We start from the raw sequence: 23287 nt of genomic DNA on the forward strand, positions 1-23287 counted from the left end.
TAGTAGATGATTATTAAAATGCTAACAGTTTAAGTAGATCAGTGTGTTTTAATTTCTGAATGGCTTTTGCAGATGAGTTGTAGATCAGTGGCACATGTTAATAATGTCATCAAGATGCACCTTGTTACGGCAGTTGCCGAGTGAGCTGGCAATAAACTGCACTCTGTTGGAACATATCTTTGTGTGTTATTTGCTTTACACACAAACAATAGCCTTATTTACATTAAGTGTTATTTACATTAAGCAACAGTATCGGATCGAATGACACGTTTTTGTCCTTCCAATATCCGATACAGTGACTTGGGCCAATATCGGACCGATACCGATACAGAGTATCGGATCAGTGCCAGCCCTAGTTTAGATTTTTCGACTAAATTAAATACAAGACTAGTAAACACAAAACACGTTTCAAATCAATTAATTTATTAAGGTAATAAAAAAAATATCCGGTACTCACAGTGCCAGACCCAAGCCCAAAATAAATAAATAAAGAAGCAGCCAAACGAAAAAATAAATCAACACTGACCGTGTGTAAAAACGTTTGGCTGCCCAGGTTACTCAACCAACCAAAACTTTAGACACCATCTAACCCTGTGCACCCCCTTAGTTACTCAACCAATTAACCAAATGTAATGAATAACTAGGCTTAATTACACTAGACCTACACAGACGTATTCACTGCCAGCCCTGTTAAATCTAAACACAACTTGTTTATTTGTTTGATTCCTAACACTAAATAATACCTACTCTGTGGGGGGTCCTGACCATTGAAGAACAGGGTGAAAGCAGGCTAAAAAAGTATGTAGAGAAACAGATGGACTACAGTCAGTAATTGTAGAACTACAAAGTGTTTCTATATGGTAAGTGGAGCTGATAAAATGGACAGTGAGTGTAGAACCAAGGAGGTGGTTTTAATGTTATGGCTGATCAGTGTATTACATGTCACAGCGTACACGTAAAACATTTTAACTGCACGAAAAATGCTATTCAGTACCTTCAGCCAGAGGGTCGGAGCCGATACTCAGCATGAGGCTGGTCATCACTTTTGGTGCTACAGTGCACAGAGCATTCGTAAATCAACTGTGGAGACTTGTACTCATTTTCTCTGGGATCTTTATGGCTTCACGAGGAAGGCAAAGTTGAGATTTTAACTTTACTGACAAATTACCGTACCATGATTGTATCCCATATAAACATTACTGCAATGTACTCTGTTTATGATTTTTTTTTTTTTTTAACTGCAAACTATCTCAGCTAAAGATCTCAGCTCTGCCCAGCCAAAGCGACTATTTAATCATCCAGCTGAACAACTTCAGAAAGTAGCTTAAATATCAGCATAAAGCAGTCACAGTTTGCACCTATGGGTACTGTAGTACAAAACAGTGGTCACAGGACGCTACATATGGGGCGCTGTTGGCTGGATATTTTTGGTTGGTGGACTATATTCAGTCCATTACACATTTTCCATTCACATGTGTGTTCCATTCACATTGGCTGTTACTGTGAAGTGCACTACGTAGGGTATTTCACCATTTTAAGTGAGAGTCATATTCAAAGTAGGGAGTAGGGAGCGACGCTTCATCACTACGCCGGAAGCTGGCTGGAACAGTTACCCATTGTGAGCGTTGTGGGTTAAGACGGCCAGAGCGTTTTTAGAGAGCAGAAAATGACACGATCAGAATGATGTCGGATCACACACACACACACATATACAGTGGTACCTCTAGATACGAGCTGCTCCACATACGAGCTTTTCGAGATCCGAGCCGAGGCTCAGACAAAATTTCTGCTCTAGATACGAGCCCAAATCCAAGATACGAGCCGGGCTGGAGCTTCGGGGACGCTACCGCTAGTTTGCGCGTCTGCGCAAGGGAGCCGTTTCAAAGGAATTTCCTCACTACTACTACTACTAGTGTTACCTTTTTCTGATTTGTGTCTCTCGACCGTGGTCGTGACGACTCAGGGGAGCTGTTTCACCTGTTAGCTCCTGGGCCACAACGGTGTTTTGCTTTATACCCAACTTTTAGTTCATTTTCACCTGTCAAAAACAGGATTACCTCGAAGCACTCTGTGTTTATTATAACAGTTTGGGTATAACACCGAAAATGAAACTGAGTGGCCGCGTTAAATAAAATAAAATAAACATAACGGTGTTAAAGAGTGAGAGGAGAAAGTTTAACGTGCTGCCCCCGGCTACAGCACACAGCGACTACAACAACATGCAATACAATACCCATAATGCAATGTGTTTTCAAAACATTAACCCCTTACTTTCCCAACACTAGTACAGTACTCGCTACATTTTTCTTACTGTTTTTCTTAAACATTTTTCTTTTATTTATTTATTTATTTTGTTATGTTTTATATGTTTATACATGTGTTTTTCTTAATTAAAAACGTGTATTTTTTAGGGCTGTCGAAGTTAACGCGATAATAACGCATTAACGCATTCTCAATTTAACGCGATTATAAAAATTAGTGCCGTTAACGCAAATTCTAGTTCATGTTGAGACTTGACTGGTAGAACAAACGTTTTAATGTCGGACTTGCCACATAATGTAACCGAGCGTGGTAGTGTCGTAGTAATGCACTTGCATAATAAAGAAGCTGCCAGTCCTCCATTCACGTAACGCTAGGACGGACACTTCAAAATCCTCCTTTTGGAGTGAACTGGTTTCATTTTTGATCAATATTATTTACCATTGGCTCAGGTACATGTCAAAACAAATGCTTTGTATTTCATTGGTTTAACAGCCTCATTTCACTGCTTACAGCGCTACCACTGGCCAATCAGAGAAGGTCCGCCCTCTAAATGCTAGTCTGTGATTGGGTGGTTGAATTTCGCCCGCCTTCTCTGTTTTGTAAACATGATCAGGAACGCGGTGAAAATGCCAAAGAGTAAACTTTTGAGGCAGCGATGAACGGACCTAAATATGAAAAGACACAACATTTAGTGAGTAAAACAGTCATTTGTTATATAATTCTTGCTTAAATTGGTCAAAAACTCTGTTATATGGGTTCTGGATTCATTCTGTGTGTTGCAGTAGCATGTCCCCCTGTTCCTAATATGATGTCCGGCTTTTTGGGGTGTAATGTCCTCCTTTTTGTTACTATGAATCTGGCCACCCTAGTCAAAACACACTCAGTTCGTGTAGAAACGTCCATTAAACCACTGGATAGTATTACTGCCTAGTATGTGAGTGAATAAAACTCCCTTACAGTTTTCTCTTGTCCCAGCAGTTTTTAACATCAGTACATTTAGCATAAAATGTGTTCAGCATTGTAATTGTAACATTTCACTTAAAAATCCTTGTTTTCTATAACATTTACACAGATTTTTTTTAATGCGATTAATCGCGATTAACTATATGAAATTCTGAGATTAATCGCGATTAAAAATTTTAATCGTTTGACAGCCCTAGTATTTTTTCATAATTTACGACATTTTGGGGACTTGTCAGAGGGCTGGAACGGATTAATTCTATTTCCTTTATTTTAAATGGGGAAAATTAGTTCGAGATACGAGCTGCTCTACTTACGAGCTCGGCTCTGGAACGAATTAAACTCGTATCTAGAGGTACCACTGTGTATATATATACACATAAAATTATCACACGTAACTAATAAGCAACTATTATAATAATAAGCAACTAATGTTGCTGACTTTTGTTGTCCACAAGTCATTTTTTGCGAGTCCCGTTTCTCCTTCTCACTGTGGTTTAAATGTGACACCAGTGAATGAGACTTTTTGTGTGATCTGGACTGAAGGGCACTTAAAGGTTATGAGATGCTGTTTCTCAATCTAGCTATTTTTACAGCACAAACAAACACAGCAGAAATGAGTAAAACACCTACACACTATTTATTCTCTATTCATCCATGATGCTGACTTCATACAGGCTGTGTTTCACGTGTTTTTCACCATGTTGAATGGAGAGCTTGTGAAGTGAGGCTGGAAATGCTGGACAGAAATCTCAAACAGAAGGAAATATTGTTTTGCTGGCCGCAGCAGAGTTTCATTAATGTGTGTGAACATGCTAGGCTACAGTTCGAGAAATGTGCACACTCTCCGGATGAAACTAAAATATAAAAATATCAAACTGCACAGATTCAAAACGGCATGAAGGAAGACTAGGGAAAAAAAATCAGTGTCACTATGGATCCATCAAGAGCTACAAATAAGCACATACACCGATCAGCCATAACATTAAAACCACCTCCTTGTTTCTACACTCACTGTCCATTTTTATCAGCTCCACTTACCATATAGAAGCACTTTGAAGTTCTACAATTACTGACTGTGGTCCATCTGTTTCTCTACATATTTTTTTAGCCTGCTTTCACCCTGCTCTTCAATGGTCAGGACCCCACAGGACCACTACAGTAGGTATTATTTAGGTGGTGGATCATTCTCAGCACTGCAGTGACACTGACATGGTGGTGGTGTGTTAGTGTGTGTTGTGCTGGTATGAGTGGATCAGACACAGCAGCGCTGATGGAGTTTTTAAATACCGTGTCCACTCACTGTCCACTCTATTAGACACTCCTACCTAGTTGGTCCACCTTGTAGATGTAAAGTCAGAGACGATCGCTCATCTATTGCTGCTGTTTGAGTTGGTCATCTTCTAGACCTTCATCAGTGGTTACAGGACGCTGCCCACGGGGCGCTGTTAGCTGAATATTTTTGGTTGGTGGACTATTCTCAGTCCAGCAGTGACAGTGAGGTGTTTAAAAACTCCATCAGCATTGCTGTGTCTGATCCACTCATACCAGCACAACACACACCAACACACCCCCACCATGTCAGTGTCACTGCAGTACTGAGAATGATCCACCACCCAAATAATACCTGCTCTGTAGTGGTCCATTGAAGAACAGCATGAAAGGGGGTCAACAAAGAATGTAGAAAAACAGATGGACTACAGTCAGTAATTGTAGAATTACAAAGTGCTCCTATATGCTAAGTGGAGCTGATAACATAGACAGTGAGTGTAGAAACAAGGAGGTGGTTTAAATGTTATGAATGATTGGTGTATGTACCAGCATTCAGATGTAACTGGGAGAACTTTAGTGGTGGTGGTGGGGACTGTAAAATCTAATTCAGTCAGTAAAATTAAGACCATGACAGGTTGATTTTTCAGGTTTTAAACTGCAAAATGGTGTCAATCATATTCTAAAATGTCCCAACTTTTCCGGAAATGTGGTTTGAGTTTTTCACCAACCACTTCCTGCTGGTCGGTGTTGCAATACAACACAGACTGTGCACCAATCCATCGTAAAGCAACACACATTTAGTCACTAAAATCTAACAGTAATTCAGAGCAACCAACCCCCATTCTACTTGTTTTAGAGGTTGGAGTAAAGTAAACTGCACAAAGAAAACAAGGGAAAACTGATGTGACATATATTAACTAAGAAAATTTGTCTTAATAGTTGATCCAAAGGGCGGCACGGTGGCTCGGTGGGAAGCACTGTCGCCTCACAGCAAGAAGGTTCTGGGTTCGATCCCCAGGCGGGGTGGTCCGGGTCCTTTCTGTGTGGAGTTTGCATGTTCTCCCCGTGTCTGCGTGGGTTTAACCAGGGAGCTCCGGTTTCCTCCCACAGTCCAAAAACATGCAGTCAGATTAATTGGAGACACCAAATTGCCCTATAGGTGAATGGGTGTGTGTGTGTGTGTCTGCCCTGTGATGGACTGGCGCCCCATCCAGGGCGTTACTGTGTGCCTTGCGCCCATTGAAAAGCTGGGATATGCTCCAGCACCCCCCTGCGTCCCCGAATGGATAAGCGGTTAAGAAAGTGAGTGAGTTAATCCAAAGGCTTACATTAACAGCCCATCTATTAAATCAAAATATCGTTTTGCTGGAGGATTGGTGCCATGCTGAAATATGCCAGAGGGTAAAAATGGATCGCTGTGCTTTTCATTTTGGTTAAGAATTATAAATAAAGGAACCATTAATCAATCGGTTTTTGCTTCTGAAAACATTAGCACGCACTATTATTAATAAGTGGATGAAGAAAATCCATTCTGTATACTTTTATAGTCCTAATTTACTTTATTATAACTTTGTGATATTTTTCTTGGTGCTCTTTGACCTAGTGAATAAAAATGTATTATACGTACATTACAGGCTAAAAGTGTATGGACACCTGACTATACTTGGTTACATTCATGATAGGACAGGTAGTTAGTTATTCATTACACAAGATTCATCAGTTCAAAGGTTATATCAAACACAGTCATGGACAATTTTGTATCTCCAATTCACCTCACTTGCATGTTTTTGGACTGTGGGAGGAAACCGGAGCTCCCGGAGGAAATCCACGCAGACACGGGGAGAACATGCAAACTCCACACAGAAAGTACCCGGACCGCCCCACCTGGGGATCGAACCCAGGACCTTCTTGATGTGAGGCGACAGTGCTACCCACTGAGCCACCTTGCCGCTTGTTTGACAGCTCATTTCCAATCCACAGGCATGAACACGGATATAGCTTTTTATTCGCAGTAACAGGCAGAACTCTTCTGGAAAAACTTTCTGCAAGATACAGTGTGTTCATGAGGTCAGACACTGATGTTGGATGAGAAAGCCTGGTTAAGATTTGAAGTTCAATGTGGTTAAGTCCAGGGCTTTCCTAATAAAGAATGTGACCAATGCCTCTGAATGGACCAGTTATGGAATTTGGTGCATTCATTCTGATGGTATTTTCACCAGATATCACTTTGTTTTAGCCTTAAACTCACTATACATTCATCAAAGAAGCCAAAATAGCATAGAAATGTTCTCTGAAAGAGCAGAGGAATGTTCTCAAGATTATTTAGCTGGACAAAATTCAATCACACCAGTCCTTACAAACAGTCTGCTAGAAGAAGTAGACAGTTCTGTAGCAGAACAAACTCTGAGGCTTGATCCTCAGGTCACAGAGCTTTTCATTAGGAAATGTGAAAATTCACCTAAGACTCCAACATGGCAGGTACGAGCAACCAATACTGAGCAGAACAGAACAAAACAAAAGGACATTCGGGTCATAACCCGCTGTAAGCCATGGATAACAGAACAACCTTCATTTCTGAACAGAGTAAGACGCTTTGAGAAACATGGTCTGCTTGTCTGTTCTTGCAAGTGACTTTTAAAAACAGTGTTAATCCACCAAGGACAAACTGGGATAAAAACTGTCAAGCTGTGGCTGTAAGTTACACACCTACTAACTGTCTGATGAGTAACACACTGACAAACATTACAGGACACAAACAGTGCTGGATATGTATAGCAGCAGTACAGCAGAGTTCTGTTTTCTACCAGAGGTTTTTTTGGACCAGGAGTTTAGTTTGTTTGTTTGGATTTTAAAGCCATGTTTACACATGCGTCATTTTATGGCATAATCAGTACAGTGGTACCTTGTAACTCAACGCCCCCTAAACTCAAATTCTTTAAAACTCAACGCCCTTCGTTGAGGAATTTGTACCCTTAAACTCAACGTGTCCATTAAAAAAAAAATATTTAATTTCAAATTAACACTGAACAGCCGCTTCGTTCAGCGCTTAAGCGGTGTGGTAAAACGTCAAAGTGCGCATATGAGACGAATCTGCATTTGTGTGGAATAACCAGCAGATTCACTCTGAAAGCTCCACATGTATCTGTGTTTATCTGGATTTTCCTCCTGTTTCACTTTTAAACTTGTGTTATAGCTCAGAGTTCTGAAAAACTTTTTATTTCAGTGTTTTTATATTACATTTGTGTTATTTTCAGTGTTTAAGTGTCATAAACAACCCCATTATTTTACATTAGCCTAAAATACACTGACCAGGCATAACATTATGAGGTGAAGTGAATAACACTGATTATCTCTTTATCATGGCACCTGTTAGTGGGTGGGATATATTAGGCAGTAAGTTAACATTTTATCCTCAAAGTTAATGTGTTAGAAGCAGGAAAAATGGGTGAGCGTAATTCCACACAGAAAGGACCTGGACCTCCCCACCTGGGGATCAAACCCAGGACCTTCTTGCTGTGAGGTGACAGTGCTACCCACCGAGCCACCGTGCTGCGCTTTTATGGCTGTGAGGTGGGTTAAAACGGTTCTTGTGTTGTCTTGTGAAGGAATGTGCGTTCTATTAGGATGTGCGTTATCATAATAGGTAGATTTCACAGGTTGGTTTTTGGGGGTTTAGTAGACTCAAGCTTGAACAGTTTAAGTCCAGGCAGAGGCCTGCAAATCAGGTGCTAAGCAAACCTCAAAGCTCTATTTGAGTTGAATTAAGTACATTTTAGTAGTGACCATGACCTGTTAACCTTGTCCTAGCTTATGACCAGCCCCACTGGCCCAGACTGAAATGCTGTTGCAATCGTTCACCCTGTGGGGGGGGAATTCCTAACATATTTATTCAAAGGCCATTGTTTCTGGCCCAAACCAATCTGTAATGCAAATGACGTCTATGAAAGTCTCTTCTTCCTGTTGCTATTTATAGACCGCCTTTCAGTAATTTATTGGGATTTCTGTGGACAGGCAATACATTTTGATTAGATGATGTTAATGTCTGACCAGGACTGTGTTTTTTTCTGCAAACACTGGGGCATTAAATCCTGTTGCAAATAATGAATGAGATTAAAGGAAAAAAAGAACTGGATCGACAGTTGGAGTGACAACTCAAAACTGGAACTGTTTGGCCACATGGATCAGCAGTTTGTCTGGAACAAGAAAGGTGAGGCTTATGACAAAAGGGAATCCTATTCCCACAGTCAGGGTATAAGGTGAGTCAGTGATGATGTAAGGATGTTTTTCTGCTGCAGAAACTGGCAATCCTGACCATGTGACTGGTATTGTGGAGTCACAGCAATAACAAGGCATTTTGAAGAGGAATGTTATGCCTTCTGCCGTGAACCTTGGTGATAATTTGACTTTCAAGCAAGACAACGATTATAATCACACATTCCTTAAACAAGCTTTTGTTAACTTGGAAAAGTCCTGGAATATCCTGGAGTCTCCAGATTTAAATCATGTAGAAAATCTTTGGTGGGATGTAAAGAAAGAAGTTGCAGCACCAAAATAATTAAACCTGAATGAGCTGGAAGCTTTTGCATGAGAAAAACAGACGAAGATTCCACAGGAGACACATCAGAAGCTGCTAGCACTTACCAAAATCATGCATTACACATAATCAAGGCAAAAGGATGTTCCAGCAAGTACTGAGACTGGGGGTTGAATAATAGCACACACAGACATTGTATGTATCAATAACTATTGTTTCTGTATTTACAGAGACTTTGTGTTGTATATTCAATCCTTTACACATCACTATAATACCTTTTAAGGTACGGGAGGTTGAATTTTGGGAGGTTTGTTGCAAGTGTTTGTGTGTGTGTTGTGTGTTGTGTGTTGTGTGTGTATATACACACAACGTGCTGTTCTCATTCACCCGGCCGCAAACAACCCCAAACATCCTTTTTCTGCATTTTAAATTGGGTTTTATTAAGGCACAACATTGTCTTTGTTATGCAAATGTGTTTTTAAATCACACATGATATTTTTTTAATCGTATAAAACTAGAGAAATCAGACAAGGCTGTTTTAAAAATGCAGATGCACAGCACTGACCGTGACATTTACTCGGTTAAATCTTTATAAAAATATGGGTCAAATGCAGGTTTGCTGACTTTTTCTATGCAAGTGAACATTAAGTCAAACCCCAGAAAAGAAAGAACAGAAAGACGTTAATACTAAAGTTTCACTTACAAGAAACTGATGGCAAAACACCTGGACGTGTCTTCCTGTTGCATTCAGTAAAGCAGTAACGGCCAAATCTGAATCCAGCAAGCCATCACACATCAGCAGTATATAGTGTTAAAGGTTAGATAATATGAGATGTACATATTTGTTTAGGATTTCTGCACTTGTATGATAAAAACACAACCTTCTCTATGCAAAAATACACTGACAATACACTTAACAAGTCATATACACAAAGCAATAATAATAATAATTCACTTCATTTTGTTAGAAAATGTTGCTTAATTATATGTCAGGTAAAAAGTAAATGGAACCTTGGTCTCTAGCCAAGAAAAACAGTCACATTATGCCAAGTTCACACTACACGACTTTCCAAGTAGTCAGGTCGCTGTACAGTTCACACTACACAACTGGATCTCTAGTAATCGGGAGTCTTTCAAGTCGATGTGGCTTTTACACTACACGACTGATCGGCGATAGGGGGTTTCACACTACACCATCTATCACCAACTGGAATCGCAGGCGAGCTTCTCTGGTCTCCCAAACTACGTTTCGTCACGAAAACAAACACGAGAAGTGACGAGGGGTTTAATGATACCACGTAGCGAGCGATCAAAGTTTGTAAGCTGATGTGCAGTGTAAAATTAAGTAGGAAAAATAGGAACAGTATGGATTGTTCTATAGTGAGTTGGAGGTTAATAAATATTTTTTTGCAATGTAACATTGGTGTTATGTTTTGTAGAGAACGATAAGGTCAGAAATACTGTAAAACTTGTGTGTATGCCAGTGTATTCTGACATAAACTATATTATGCCCCTGTCCCATCTTTTTACACTCCTCCCCTGCGTTTCCTTCACCCCGCTTCTTGCGTTCTCATTGGCTGTTCGCACTCATTGCCAGTTAAGCAACTCAGATCCAGATATTTGACAAGCTAGATATCTCTCTTCGAGAGCTCGGCGAGCCGCTCAGATCAAGTCGTTGAGTAGTTCACACATAGCGATCGAGAGCCGAGTTTAGACCACAGTGCGAACGCCGAGTTGCTCCCGAGCTGCCACATCTAGCGGTGACCAGTCGGCGAGCGAAAATCAGGGCAAAAATCGTGTAGTGTGAACTAGGCATTACACAGCTTCACATTTCTTGAGGATCAGAGGCTGTAATGCAAGAGGCCACTGGTGCTGCTTTTTCAATGTCCGAATAAAAATCAACAACATAAAGGCAACCCTCCAGTTACTGATTATGATGCCATGACCTATTTCCTGGGTGGCAGCTAACTGCAACATCAAACTTGCTTGACCTGGGACAGTGTCAGCCCTAAATAATAGCTTTTCATTTTGTAGTTTTGCTGTACATGTGGTAACCCAAAGACCAAACTATACCTGTAGGAGCCAGTATGGACTCCAACACAGTTAGGTGACTTTCCACCTATGTAACAGAACCAGGTGCATGTATGCCATGGAGGTGTTGGGATTTGTATTTTTATTAAGATTTTAACTCATGTTTTACACTCTTTGGTTACATTTATGACAGTGCAGGTTATTACTGGTTTTTAATGTCAAACACAGTCATGGACAATTGACCTCACTTGCACATCTTTGGACCCCACACAAACACAAGGAGAACCTGCAAACTCCACAAAGAAATGACCCGGACCGCTCCACCTGGGAATTGAACTCAGGACCTTCTTGCAGTAAGGCAACAGTGCTACCCACCGAGCCACCCTGCTGCCCGGTTTTGGGATTTTAATTATTTCTACAACGTTGTCTGTAGTAAAACAAAACCAAACCACACCACAAACTCCACTGAAGTAAGTTGTTAACTAAACAGACAAAAAAGGAAGAAAAGGGACTTTTTGCTTTACAGACCAGTAATGAAAACAAGCTTGCTCGGCTATGGGCAGTCTATTAAGTTCCAGCTGTTTTTCATTCATAGCAGACCAAGTTTTGGTGGACAGAGAAATCATCAGGTATAGCAAGTCAAAGCTATTTTTCAGTGTGGATATTGACCTAGTAAAAACTATAATAAACAGCAAAGCAGCATAAATCATGTCTCGTACAAGCATATGTCAACGTTTGACCTGAAGTGAAGCTCGAACTTAGTTGGATCAGGTGTGTTTGTGTGTAAGACTGGGGAACCCTGTCCGACACCAAATAGCACCAGGATGATTCAAGGAATAAACTGCAAACATGCTAAAGATCCCTGGGCATAAGATCCCTGATCCAAATACTAATGTAAGCAAGGTTGCAGAGCAAACAGCAACAGTTGGCTTATTCAATTGATAGGCCATCAAGCTAGTGTCAAACTAAGTTCATGGGGTCTTTTAGCCGGCCCAACTGACCAAAATCAGTCTAAGGGCCCTAATAACTAGATGACATGTTGAATTAGATGTGTTAAATGAGGTAAATTGTTAAAATGTAAAGCAGTGGCCCTCCAAGACTGTAACCTGACACATTTACAGACAGACCAAGATCAAAACTGTCCATTCCCCAAAAAATAAACTAAAGACAAGCCTGAAGTTACTGATTTTGATGCCAGGATTTCTTTCTTGTGTGGTAGCTCACTGTAATGTAAAGCTTGCTTGACTGGAAACAGTGTCAGCTCTGTTGAACAGCTTTTTTTGTTTAGTTCATGTAATATACCTCTCAAAAGGCCCTGATAAAACATGTACTAGATGTAATCAGATTCTGAGAATTTAAATCAAACGTGCTAAAGCGAAAAAAAAAAATACTGGTTTAAAATCTGGATCTGTGGTAACCCAAACACCAAACTTCACCAGCTGGAGCAAAATCAGTCCAGGGACCCTAAAAACTAGATGACATGTTGAATTAGACGTGTTAAACGAGGTAAAATGCTCAAATCTACAGCAGTGGCCCTCCAAGACTGAAGCCTGACTCATATGCTACAAGTAGATACAGACAAATCAAAACTGTGTCCATTATCCAAAAAAAGAAACCACAGACCAAGGACTTTTTACTTGTGTGGCAGCTCACTGCAATGCCAAGCTTGCTTGACTGGGGACAGTGTCAGCTCTGTTTAATAGCTATTAAATTAGGTAGTTTTGTTCATGTAATATACATGTCTCAAACAGCCCTGATGTAACACTAGATGTAATCAAATGTGCTGAAGCAAAGAAAAATACTGGTTTACAAATTGGATCTGGGGCCCTGTGCTGTATATGTGGTACCCAAACTCCAAACTTTACCAGTTGGAGTCCTGAAGGGCCAATTGATAGGCTGGTGTCTAACTTAGTTTCTGGGGTCTTTTAGCGGGCCAAAATCAGTCCATGGACCCTAATAACTACATGACATGTTGAATTAGATGTTACTGATTTTAATGCCAGGATTTCTTTCTTGTGTGGTAGCTCACTGTAATGTAAAGCTTGCTTGACTGGAAACAGTGTCAGCTCTGTTTAACAGTTTTCTTTTGTTTAGTTCATGTAATACACCTCTCAAAAGGCCCTGATGAAACATGTACTGGATGTAATTAGATTCTGAAAAGATAAATCAAACGTGCTAAAGCAAAAAAAAAAAATTACTGGTTTAAAATCTGGATCTGTGGTAACCCAAACACCAAACTTCACCAGTTGGAGCCATAAAGGACCCATTTATAGGCCATAAAGCTAGTGTCTAACTTAGTTTCTGGGGTCTTTTAGTAGGGCAAAATCAGTCCATGGACCCTAATAACTAGATGACATGTTGAATTAGACGTGTTAAACGAGGTAAAATGCTCAAATATACAGCAGTGGCCCTCCAAGACTGAAGCCTGACTCATATGCTACAAGTAAATACAGACAAATCAAAACTGTGCCAATTCTCCAAAAATAAACTATGATGCCTCCAGCTGTTGGTGCCACGTGGAATTGATTTATGCCCACAAACACCTGACTCACCTGCTGTAAACCAGACAGTCCATGTGGTTGATTTCTTTATCAGACCTGTGGCGCCTGTAATCCTCCCATAGATCCTTTATAGCGGTCACAGAGAGAATGAACACGACGGGAGCGAGCGCTAACTCCGGCTGGAACGCGTTCACCACCGGCACAAAGTTCAGCAGCGCGATGAACACGAAATAAACATTAGCAAAGCGATGGAACTGCTCGAAGAGGTTCTTGGGGATGAAGGAAAGCATGGTGTACTTGGTGGTCTTGATCTTGTTGTTGGAATAGGGCCGGTTGGGGTTCTCCCCACCTTTGGCGTGGTCGTAGAAAATATTCGCGTGTACGGTCCGCGTCTTGCTTTCTTTCTTGCTTTTCCTCTTTTTGCGCTTTTTAATGCCGGGACTTTTGGCTGCTCCTGGTTCTTCATTCTCCCGCGCCATAGTTCTCCCAAAAACTCGCCAAACTTTTTTTTCCCGTCTACAAAACACTCTTGTTCCTAAGTAATCATGCCGAGCCTTCTCACATCCGAGGGAAAGTGCACACATGTATTCATTTTAACCTTTCTTTCCCGTCCATGTCGCCTTTTCTCCCTTTTTCGCTTTTAACACCTCTAACAAAGTTTTATTGTTGCATCTTTTTTTGCTCACAGTTGAAGATGCTTTAAAGCTGACCCGACCGATCCGCTCATGCACGCTAGGCCCGGCCCCACAGATCTATCTATCATATGAACCCTCCTTGTTAGTCGGTCAGTCGATCCACATGACATGTAATGCATTGTTTTTGACGCAGTTTCCGCAAGTGTAGCACGTTTAGGGGCGGTGCATGTGACCTCAGGAAAGCTGCAGGCCCCGCCCTGTGTGGTTCCTCTAACTGGAAGTGCCACGCGTTATCATTTCAGTACTGATGTATTTATTTACCCAGGAGCAGCAATGAGTCTCTGTTAGCATGTTTATACTTACACTGTATCACGAATTTGCATAAAACAGTAATTTATAAGCCTACAGTCATTTTTACAAACTTTTTGTTCTTGTTTAACTCACTAAGCAGTTATAAAAACAGTTGCTTTTTACCACCTGAAACCCATTAAACACAACAACATTGTTACACCATTGTTTCAGCCACTCATTTTATCATTGCTAACCTTGTCGAAATGCACATAAACACTTTCAGACGTTTTAACATTATCAATAATTAAATGAGACTTCAAGCAACTTTCCTGTCACTGCACGCAATCAAGCAAGCTTGATATCATCATTTACATTTACAGCATTTAGCAGACGCTTTTATCCAAAGCAACTTCCAATTATGACTGAACACAATTTTGAGCAACTGAGGGTTAAGGGCCTTGCTCAGGGGCCCAACAGTGGCTAGAAATTGCTTGAAAGACTCACCCCATAACTTAAATTGTATGTACTCACTGCACATGTACTCGACCTTTTTTTTAAGGTTGTGTGTACCTGTGTGTATGTGTGTGTTGCTGTAAGATCAATAAAATATGGTACACTTGTATGCTTTAAGATGTTTTAATGTTTATTTACATCATTTTGGCAATTATTCTCTATTTTCAACCCCAAATCAGATGGACAGTATTGAAAATTCAAATAAAACAACCATACTGCTTCAGCCTTTGTTGATTTGGTGTTGTAAAAGCATAATAATTCTAAATACCTTGTGATATATTTAGATTAATTATACTTCGATTAATATTTCTATATTTTGTGAGCTGAATATAAATCTTATATGTAAAGTTGTTATAAAAAAAAACTTACCACAAAGTGATAGCGTGCCACACAATATTCAGTAAGTGATTTATCATGGCTGAAGTCTCAGGATCTTAGAAACATAATTAAAAAAGCAGAAATACACCCAGGACAGTCGCCAGTCTATTACAGGAGTTGACATTTTTATTTATTCACACTTACGGTAGCCAGTACACCTACCTGCATGTTTTATTGAGAAGAAAAGAATCACAATAGCCAAGATAAATCAACATGTTCAAAGAAATAAAAAGGCCAGACTCAACATGAATAGTAACCAAAGGTGAGGGACCAACCCTTATAGACCTGTGCAGAATTAATGCTGCATGTGTGAGTGTGTGTTGCACTGCAACTGATTAGCACACTGTCCATAGTGCATTTTTGCCAAGTGATTGCATCGTAATTTTTAGCATAATATTAGCCAACATCCATATAGTACACTGTATATGTAACTGTACATTATTTGAAATGGAACCAAATGAAATGTCTCTTGGCTTAAGACCTAGAAATTTCATTTCACATATAGCATTTGATGTATTAATGTTTTGTAGGGTTAAAAGTACGAGAGGTTCAGAGTAGATGTGAACATCTTTCCTGGAGATATGATTAAGAGTGTTTATATCCTCTTCCCAAACAAGTAACAATCAGTTTTTCTTTGACTCAGCAGGTTGCAGTGAAACGAACGCAATCCAGCAGACTAACGCAACAGCTCCATTTATTAAAGTCTTAGAAATGACTGTTTATCATTTTCTTTGGGTTGATTAAACGTTTTCCGTGGAATTTTATCAGACTGAAGTAAATAAGATACAGCGATGTAATATTTGTGTTTGCTAGGGTGAATATTAGACAGAATGCTTTGAAAAACATCAGAGTTTAATCATTGCCGAAGAAAACCGAGAGAAAAAACCAGTCCCTAGTGGATACAGATTTAAAGATTTACAGATTTTAAGGTTTTAATGCTGTTCTTAGATTGTGGGGCTCTCTCTGGTACATTCTGTTCTATATTAAGGACGTTTCTTCAGGTATGTTACTGCCAAGTGGTTTATTTTTCTGCCAGCTCACAGTCAGGATGTTAAACATTTTTCTGATCATTTTATTTTATTTATGTGCATTTATATGATTATTTAGTATCATATTCTTGCCAACAGTAATGCAACAGTTATTTTATTTATATATTTAATGGCTGTCAGTAAGTTCTTTATCCTTTTGTAGGTAAAAGTAGATGCGAAAAGAAAGTTACGGTCATATAGTGGCACAGTGATGCAGCAAGTAGTGTTGGTGCATCACAGCTTCATGTTCTACCTGTGTCAGCGGTGGTTTCCTGGAGGTACTCTGGGGTTAAGGTCACCAATGTCTGCCTGCACACCCCAACATGTGTGTAGTTGGTGGCCATGTCTTTTAACCAGCCAGTGGTAAATTCTAACATAGAGCCTTACAGAGAGGCACACTATGCCCTATGTGCATTCTCCACCAACTGTAAGGTGCTTGCTCAGACAGCAAAGGTGACATTGCAGCAGAAAACCCTTCCCTCCCTCACACATGGCCAACTGAATCTGCTGACATTTAAACTTGAGTCCTTGAGCTTTCCACAGTGGTGGGCCAGTGCATTAAACCATGCTGCCACCCGAGCACCTATAAGAAGATTCTTCTAGGTGATACTGTATGTCCATGAGCTAAAGCTGAGGTTTAATGGGTAAATATTTAAAACACATTTAAATAGTTGCACATAAACAGATTTTATGTTAAAATCTAAAGCAAGCTGTTTATGCCAGAAACTTTTCAGTTTGTCATATTTGTTGCAGTTTTATACAGAAAATTCATTGACAGCATTGTAAAGGCAATTGAAGCTAAAGGAGGTGCAACCTACCTAAGCTAATTTAATTTGGTGCAATCAATTTAGAGGGATGTTTTTTTTTTACATAGATCATGATAGGTTTAAATAGGAACATTTCTGGCCGCTCAGGTGACGCAGCGGTAAAAACACACGCTGGAACCAGAGCTGGGATCTCGAATACATTGTATCGAATCTCAGCTCTGCCTGCTGGCTAAGGCTGAGCGGCCACATGACCAACGATTGGCTTGTTGTTCAGAAATGGGCGAGACTAAGCCGGATGGGGTCTCCCTCTCATAACTGGTGCAATTCCGATTGATGGCGCCAGCACAGAGAAAAGAGTGCTCTAAGGGTGTGTCTTTCCATACACAGTGCTGAGCTGCACTGCACTTGTCAAAGTGTAGCTGATAAGATGCATACGGCATGCTGCCCACGTGTCGAAGGGGGCATGGGTTAGCTTCATTCTCCTCAATCAGAGCAGGGATCGGCATTGGTGGAGAGGAAGCATGATGCAATCGGGCAATTGGATGCGCTAAAAAAGGCACATTTCTTAAAAAATTTTTTTTAAATGGTTTGAGCAAGATTATGTTTTGTTTGATTAACTACAATTATTTAGTGTAACAAATATGCAACAGGAAAGGCAGCTAGAAATGGAGTGATGACTTTGTACAGCACTGTTTTAGTTAAAAAATATTTTAAATATGAATTTAAAAAAATAAATTCTAACATTATTTCCCAATGACATTTGCACACACTATAGCAAGCAGTCAGGCTACTCAGGTGGTGAGTTCTGGACTTTCTGAGATTTGTTATCCTTTTAACAGTCCTTTCACGTTGGACATGATTGGTTCATAATTGTTGTGCTTAAATTATAATTCCACCTTTAGATAATAATTTGGTACCGTGCTCCACCTCTCTAATTTAGTATTTGTAGGTTTTGAAAGTACTGAGTGACTTTCTGTTTTGCACATAAATATGTACATTTTGCACCTAGCATAAAACCACTCTATATAATCTGACTCAGCTGTTAATATCATCAAATTTTTGAGTCAGAAGCAGAAACACTGCAAATCCACAACAGCTATAAAAAGGGGACGAGTCTGCAACTTCATGAATATGCAAATCTAAAAGACAGTAAAAAAGATATATGCTCCTATACAGTATACATCAATCAGCCATAACATTAAAACCACGTCCTTGTTTCTACACTCACTGTCCATTTTATCAGCTCCACTTACCATATAGAAGCACTTGTAGTTCTACAATTACTGACTGTAGTCCATCTGTTTCTCTGCATGCTTTGTTAGCCCCCTTTCATGCTGTTCTTCAATGGTCAGGACTCTCCCAGGACCACCACAGAGTAGGTATTATTTAGGTGGTGGATCATTCCCAGCATTGCAGTGACACTGACATGGTGGTGGTGTGTTAGTGTGTGTTGTGCTGGTATGAGTGGATCAGACACAGCAGCGCTAATGGAGTTTTTAAACACCTCACTGTCACTGCTGGACTGAGTATAGTCCACCAATCAAAAATATCCAGCCAACAGCACCCTGTGGGCAGCGTCCTGTGACCACTGATGAAGGTCTAGAAGATGACCAACTCACACAGCATCAATAGATGAGCGATCGTCTCTGACTTTACATCTACAAGGTGGACCAACTAGGTAGGAATGTCTAATAGAGTGGACAATGAGTGGACACGGTATTTAAAAACTCCAGCAGCGCTGCTGTGTCTGATCCACTCATACCAGCACAACACACACTAACACACCACCAACATGTCAGTGTCACTGAAGTGCTGAGAATGATCCACCACCTTAATAATACCTGCTCTGTAGTGGTCCTGACCATTGACGAACAGGGTGAAAGCAGGCTAAAAAAGTTTGTAGAAAAACAGATGGACTACATTGTAGAACTACAAAGTGCTTCTCTATGGTAAGTGGAGCTGATAAAATGGACAGTGAGTGTAGAAACAAGAAGGTGGTTTTAATGTTATGGCTGATTAGTGTATGTTGATTAAAGTCTGACATTGTGAGTATGTAGCAGTACACATTAGTACCCAAAACTACTTCTTGCACTACTGCACCGCTAGAGTACCATGATTCTTTCAGTTCTATTTTTAATAGTCAGTCTGTTTTTTAGCTAACACTGAGCTAAAGTTGCTGACCATTTGCGTGTTGGGAAATATCATGGCAGTCTATTGACAAATCCCATGAAAGAAAGTTTGAGCAAGCACAGCACACAAAGCTGCAAAATGAAAAAGCAGATGAACGGGCAGAAATCAAAATGATTACCAATCCCTTTTTCTCCTTTGGAGAAGTCTGGCACATAAAGTTTGCACAACATTGCTTAAATTACAAAAATATATAATGATCTGGTAGAATGGGTAATGCACAGCAACAAAAGTCCTGACTGAGTGTTTATTCTTCACCTCCAATCACTGTTTGTAAGTTTTGTTCTCTTTGTGTCATTGTGTTTCCTCTGGCACTCTGGTTCCTTCATCTCTACCTGAAACATGCAGAATATAAAGACTGTATACTCAAAATAGGAACATAATGGCTAGTCTTGCACTTAGAAAAAAACACAACCAACCGACACACCAACCAAACAAACCTCTCTGATGACCCCCAAGTCTTTTGGGATCATTTTTATTGAAGTATGAGTTACAAGCATATTAATTAATGATTAATTCTATTGTGGAGTGTTCCACAATAGGAACATAATACCAACAGTCAAATATGTCTGTAGTTGGGCTTTAATTAACACGATTGACGCGTTAACATTTTAATCGCGAATTTTAAATAATTATTTTTTATTATTTTTCACATTGTTAAACTTGAACTTACATACAAACAGTGACCACTACACATTATTTACATATACAATATCTAAAGCCTCCCACACTGTATTCAATGTTTGATTTACACCCGTTTATATAGCCCCCAATATATATACACCCGTTTATACAAACCCCCAACTTAAATCTTTATAATACAAACTTCTCCAGTGTCCCAGTATAATAATTGGTACTGAGAAGATAAATAAAAAAATCCTAGCCACTCTTCATTATTTTTTCAAAGAATATTCTTGTAATTCAATCACCAGTATAGTCCAGAAAAACAGTCCAGATATTATACCATTGTTTGAGGTTGTCTTTAGCTCAGTATGTTAAATATTTCATTGACAAAAAAAATCAAAAATTACTTTATGCCAGTCAGAGAGTGTCGGGGGTCTGTCAGAGATCCACTTTAACAAAATAACTTTCCGTGCAGCATAAGTCAGGGTTTGGTACTCCCATAATAAAACAAAGTGGATCCATTGTCAACTTATTCCCAAATATTAATTTTAGTTTTAATAAGACTTTTCCTCAAAAGTCCTAAATATATCTGCAGGCCTAGATACAATGCACAAAATCAGCTCCTTTCATACTGCACTTTAAGCAATGATCTGGTTTATTTGGGTTCATCTTATTCCTAAGCCGAGAATAAATTTTTAATAAAACTATGTTTTATTGGGCTATGTTTGTGCCACTTTAAACATTCATCACTGTGGTAATTTTCCAGTTTGCGGTCGTGAGTTACAAATTACTCGAGCTGCTGCTGCTGCATACTGCGACATATAGGGTATTTTAAATAATCATTTTTGTTTTCAAAAAGCGTGAGAAATCATCACTAAACAAAATGACAGTTATTAATTGATGCTTTAATATCATCTTTGGTCAAAGCACGCCTTTGTCTCGTCAGGCATCTGCGCGCACGGATACGCGTTACAGGCAAAATGAGCTCAGACTCAGTCTAACTTTATTTCAGAGGAATTTGGATGGAAAGCCCATGAACTGTACACGTCGTGGGAACATTACAAACACTGGTGTTAAATGGATCGCAATGGACTGTAGACACTTTAACATAGTTAACGATGTGGGTCGACATGACGTTATACGTGTTGCATCTAGAAATGGATCATATTAGTACCCTGAGGCCTGTTTTCAGTGACAGGGTTATAAACAGGAACAGATTCTCACTTTTGTCACATAATGTGAACAGACTTGGCTGAAACAACTGGCTGAAAGATGGGTAGCTGTTAACAACTCTATATAGGCATTGGCTGACTTTCTAAAAATAATTTAGATTTAATAATTTTATCATAATTGTATTAATTTTTTTAATTGGTAAACATGTTCTTGCAATAAAAATGTGCATAACTGTTCAAATTTTGCTTAGTTACTTTTTGAAGCTGAGTAATCGTGATTAATTTGGTTCTTTAATCACGACTAATCTCGATTAAAAATTTGAATCATGTGATAGCCCTAGTCTGTAGTAGTTTGTGTGTGAGGATGCATTGCTGCGTTGCTTAATTAAAAGAACCATGAATTCTGATTTCTACTAGAATGTTTGGTCGTTAGTCAGTGATATGAAGCTCAAGCACAACTGAAGTGTGAAACAAGATAATGATGAAAAGCTTAATAGCAAGTAGAGCTTTAAATGGCTCCAAAGAAACAAAATTAAGGTTTTTAAGGGGTCTAGTCAAAGTCCTAACTTAAATCACGTTGAGATGCTGTGGTAGGACCTTAAACTGGGGGTTTTGCTTAAAAGCACTTTCTTGTGACTATAAGAAGAAGGTATACTTTATTTGTCATATATACATATACAGTTGTACAGTACAATTAAATTCTTTCTTCACATATCCCAGCTTGTTTGGAAGCTGGGGTAAGAGCACAGGGTCATCGTACGGCGCCCCTGGAGCAGACAGGGTTTAGTGCCTTGCTCAAGGACCCAACAGTGGCTGCATAGCAGAGCCTGATTTGAACCGCCAATCTTCCGGTTGATAGCCCAAAGCTCTACCCACTAGGCTACCACTGTCCCAACAGCAGAAGTGGGCAGGCATCTGCCGTCTAACCACCCCAGATGGGACTCGAACCCACAATCCCTGGCTTAGGAGGCCAGTGCCTTACCCATTAGGCCACTGGGGCTCTAGCATATAAGGAATAGTTTGCATGGCTGGGACTTTTTTTTCTGAATAAATGAAATTATCATTTAAAACTCTTGTGTTTCTTGCCTAGGTGGCACAGCGGGATATTCCGCTAGCACACCATCACCGAGTTCCTGAACTCCTCGGTTCGAAACTCGGTGTTGCCACCGGTCGGCATCTGGCGGGCATAATTGGCAGTGCCTGCAGCAGATACTAATTGGCCACCGTATCTGCAGGGTGGGGACCGGACCATGTGTGAGTTGGTGGGTCTTCATACGCTGTGTAAGAACCCTGATTGGCGGAAGAGACGCCTGTGCAGAATGCAGGGGCGAGAAGAGGAGGGCTGTACACGTGTCGGAAGAGGCGTGTACAGCGACGTGCTCTCCTTGGATGCAATCTGGTATCTCTCAGCAGCGGATTTCTCTCAGCAGCAGGTTTCTTGAGTTTTCAGTTTTCCTAGTCCTTTTGTTTGCAGTTCTGAAGGTCTTTTTAGGGTCAAAGCTTTATATATATGTAAATTTGAAGTGGATACATGCAGTAAAAGTAAACCAAATACAGAAGTGGTTCAATCATCCCCTTATCTGTAGATTATTTGTATGATTACCTATTGAGAAGGTACTTTAGTCAAATAAAATTAATTTTCTAGTTCATAAGGAAAAATAAAATATCAGCTAGCTAACTGTCACGCTTGGAGCCTCAGGGTGATCCTGTGCTCCAGTGTGCCACGCCCTTCTCTCCCCAGTCTCCAGCCAGCCTCCCTCTCCTGATTGGTTAGCTGGGGCTAATTAGCCCCAGCTGCTACTATTTAGGAGAGGCTCAGGGAAAGGCTGGTTGGAGATTATTGAGGGTAACTCTGTCTGTTTGCTCTGGTGACTGTTGGCTCCTTGCTCCTTGCTCCTTGCTCCTTGCTCCTTGCTCCTTGCTCCTTGCTCCTTGCTCCTTGCTCCTTGCTCCTTGCTCCTTGCTCCTTGCTCCTTGCCGTTTCATCCGGTCCGTTTAGCCTGTCCGTTAGCCTGTTTAGTCTGTTTAGTCTGTTTAGTCTGTTTAGTCCTGTTTAGTCTTTGTTTAGCCTGTCCGTTAACCTGTTTAGTCTGTTTAGCCAGTTAGTCTGTTTAGTCCTGTTCTGTCTGTTT

General features: G+C 40.1%; 1 protein-coding gene and 1 non-coding gene across 2 annotated transcripts in view; both read right to left on the reverse strand.

Moving 5' to 3' along the window:
• Window positions 1-14064, reverse strand: part of atp10a (ATPase phospholipid transporting 10A) — a 98817-nt gene extending 84753 nt beyond the window's left edge. The window contains exon 1 of the mRNA XM_062998152.1: window positions 13612-14064. Coding sequence (XP_062854222.1) covers window positions 13612-14039 — 428 coding nt within the window. The 5' untranslated portion in view covers window positions 14040-14064. The remainder of the gene's footprint in view (window positions 1-13611) is intronic.
• Window positions 14065-22082: 8018 nt separating this feature from the next.
• On the reverse strand, window positions 22083-22155 carry trnar-ccu (transfer RNA arginine (anticodon CCU)). The gene has a single exon. It is a non-coding gene; the product is annotated as a tRNA-Arg (tRNA).
• Between the last annotated feature and the right edge of the window lie 1132 nt (window positions 22156-23287).

The sequence above is a fragment of the Trichomycterus rosablanca genome, chromosome 6 (assembly GCF_030014385.1).
Source record: "Trichomycterus rosablanca isolate fTriRos1 chromosome 6, fTriRos1.hap1, whole genome shotgun sequence".
Classification (NCBI taxonomy): Eukaryota; Metazoa; Chordata; class Actinopteri; order Siluriformes; family Trichomycteridae; genus Trichomycterus; species Trichomycterus rosablanca.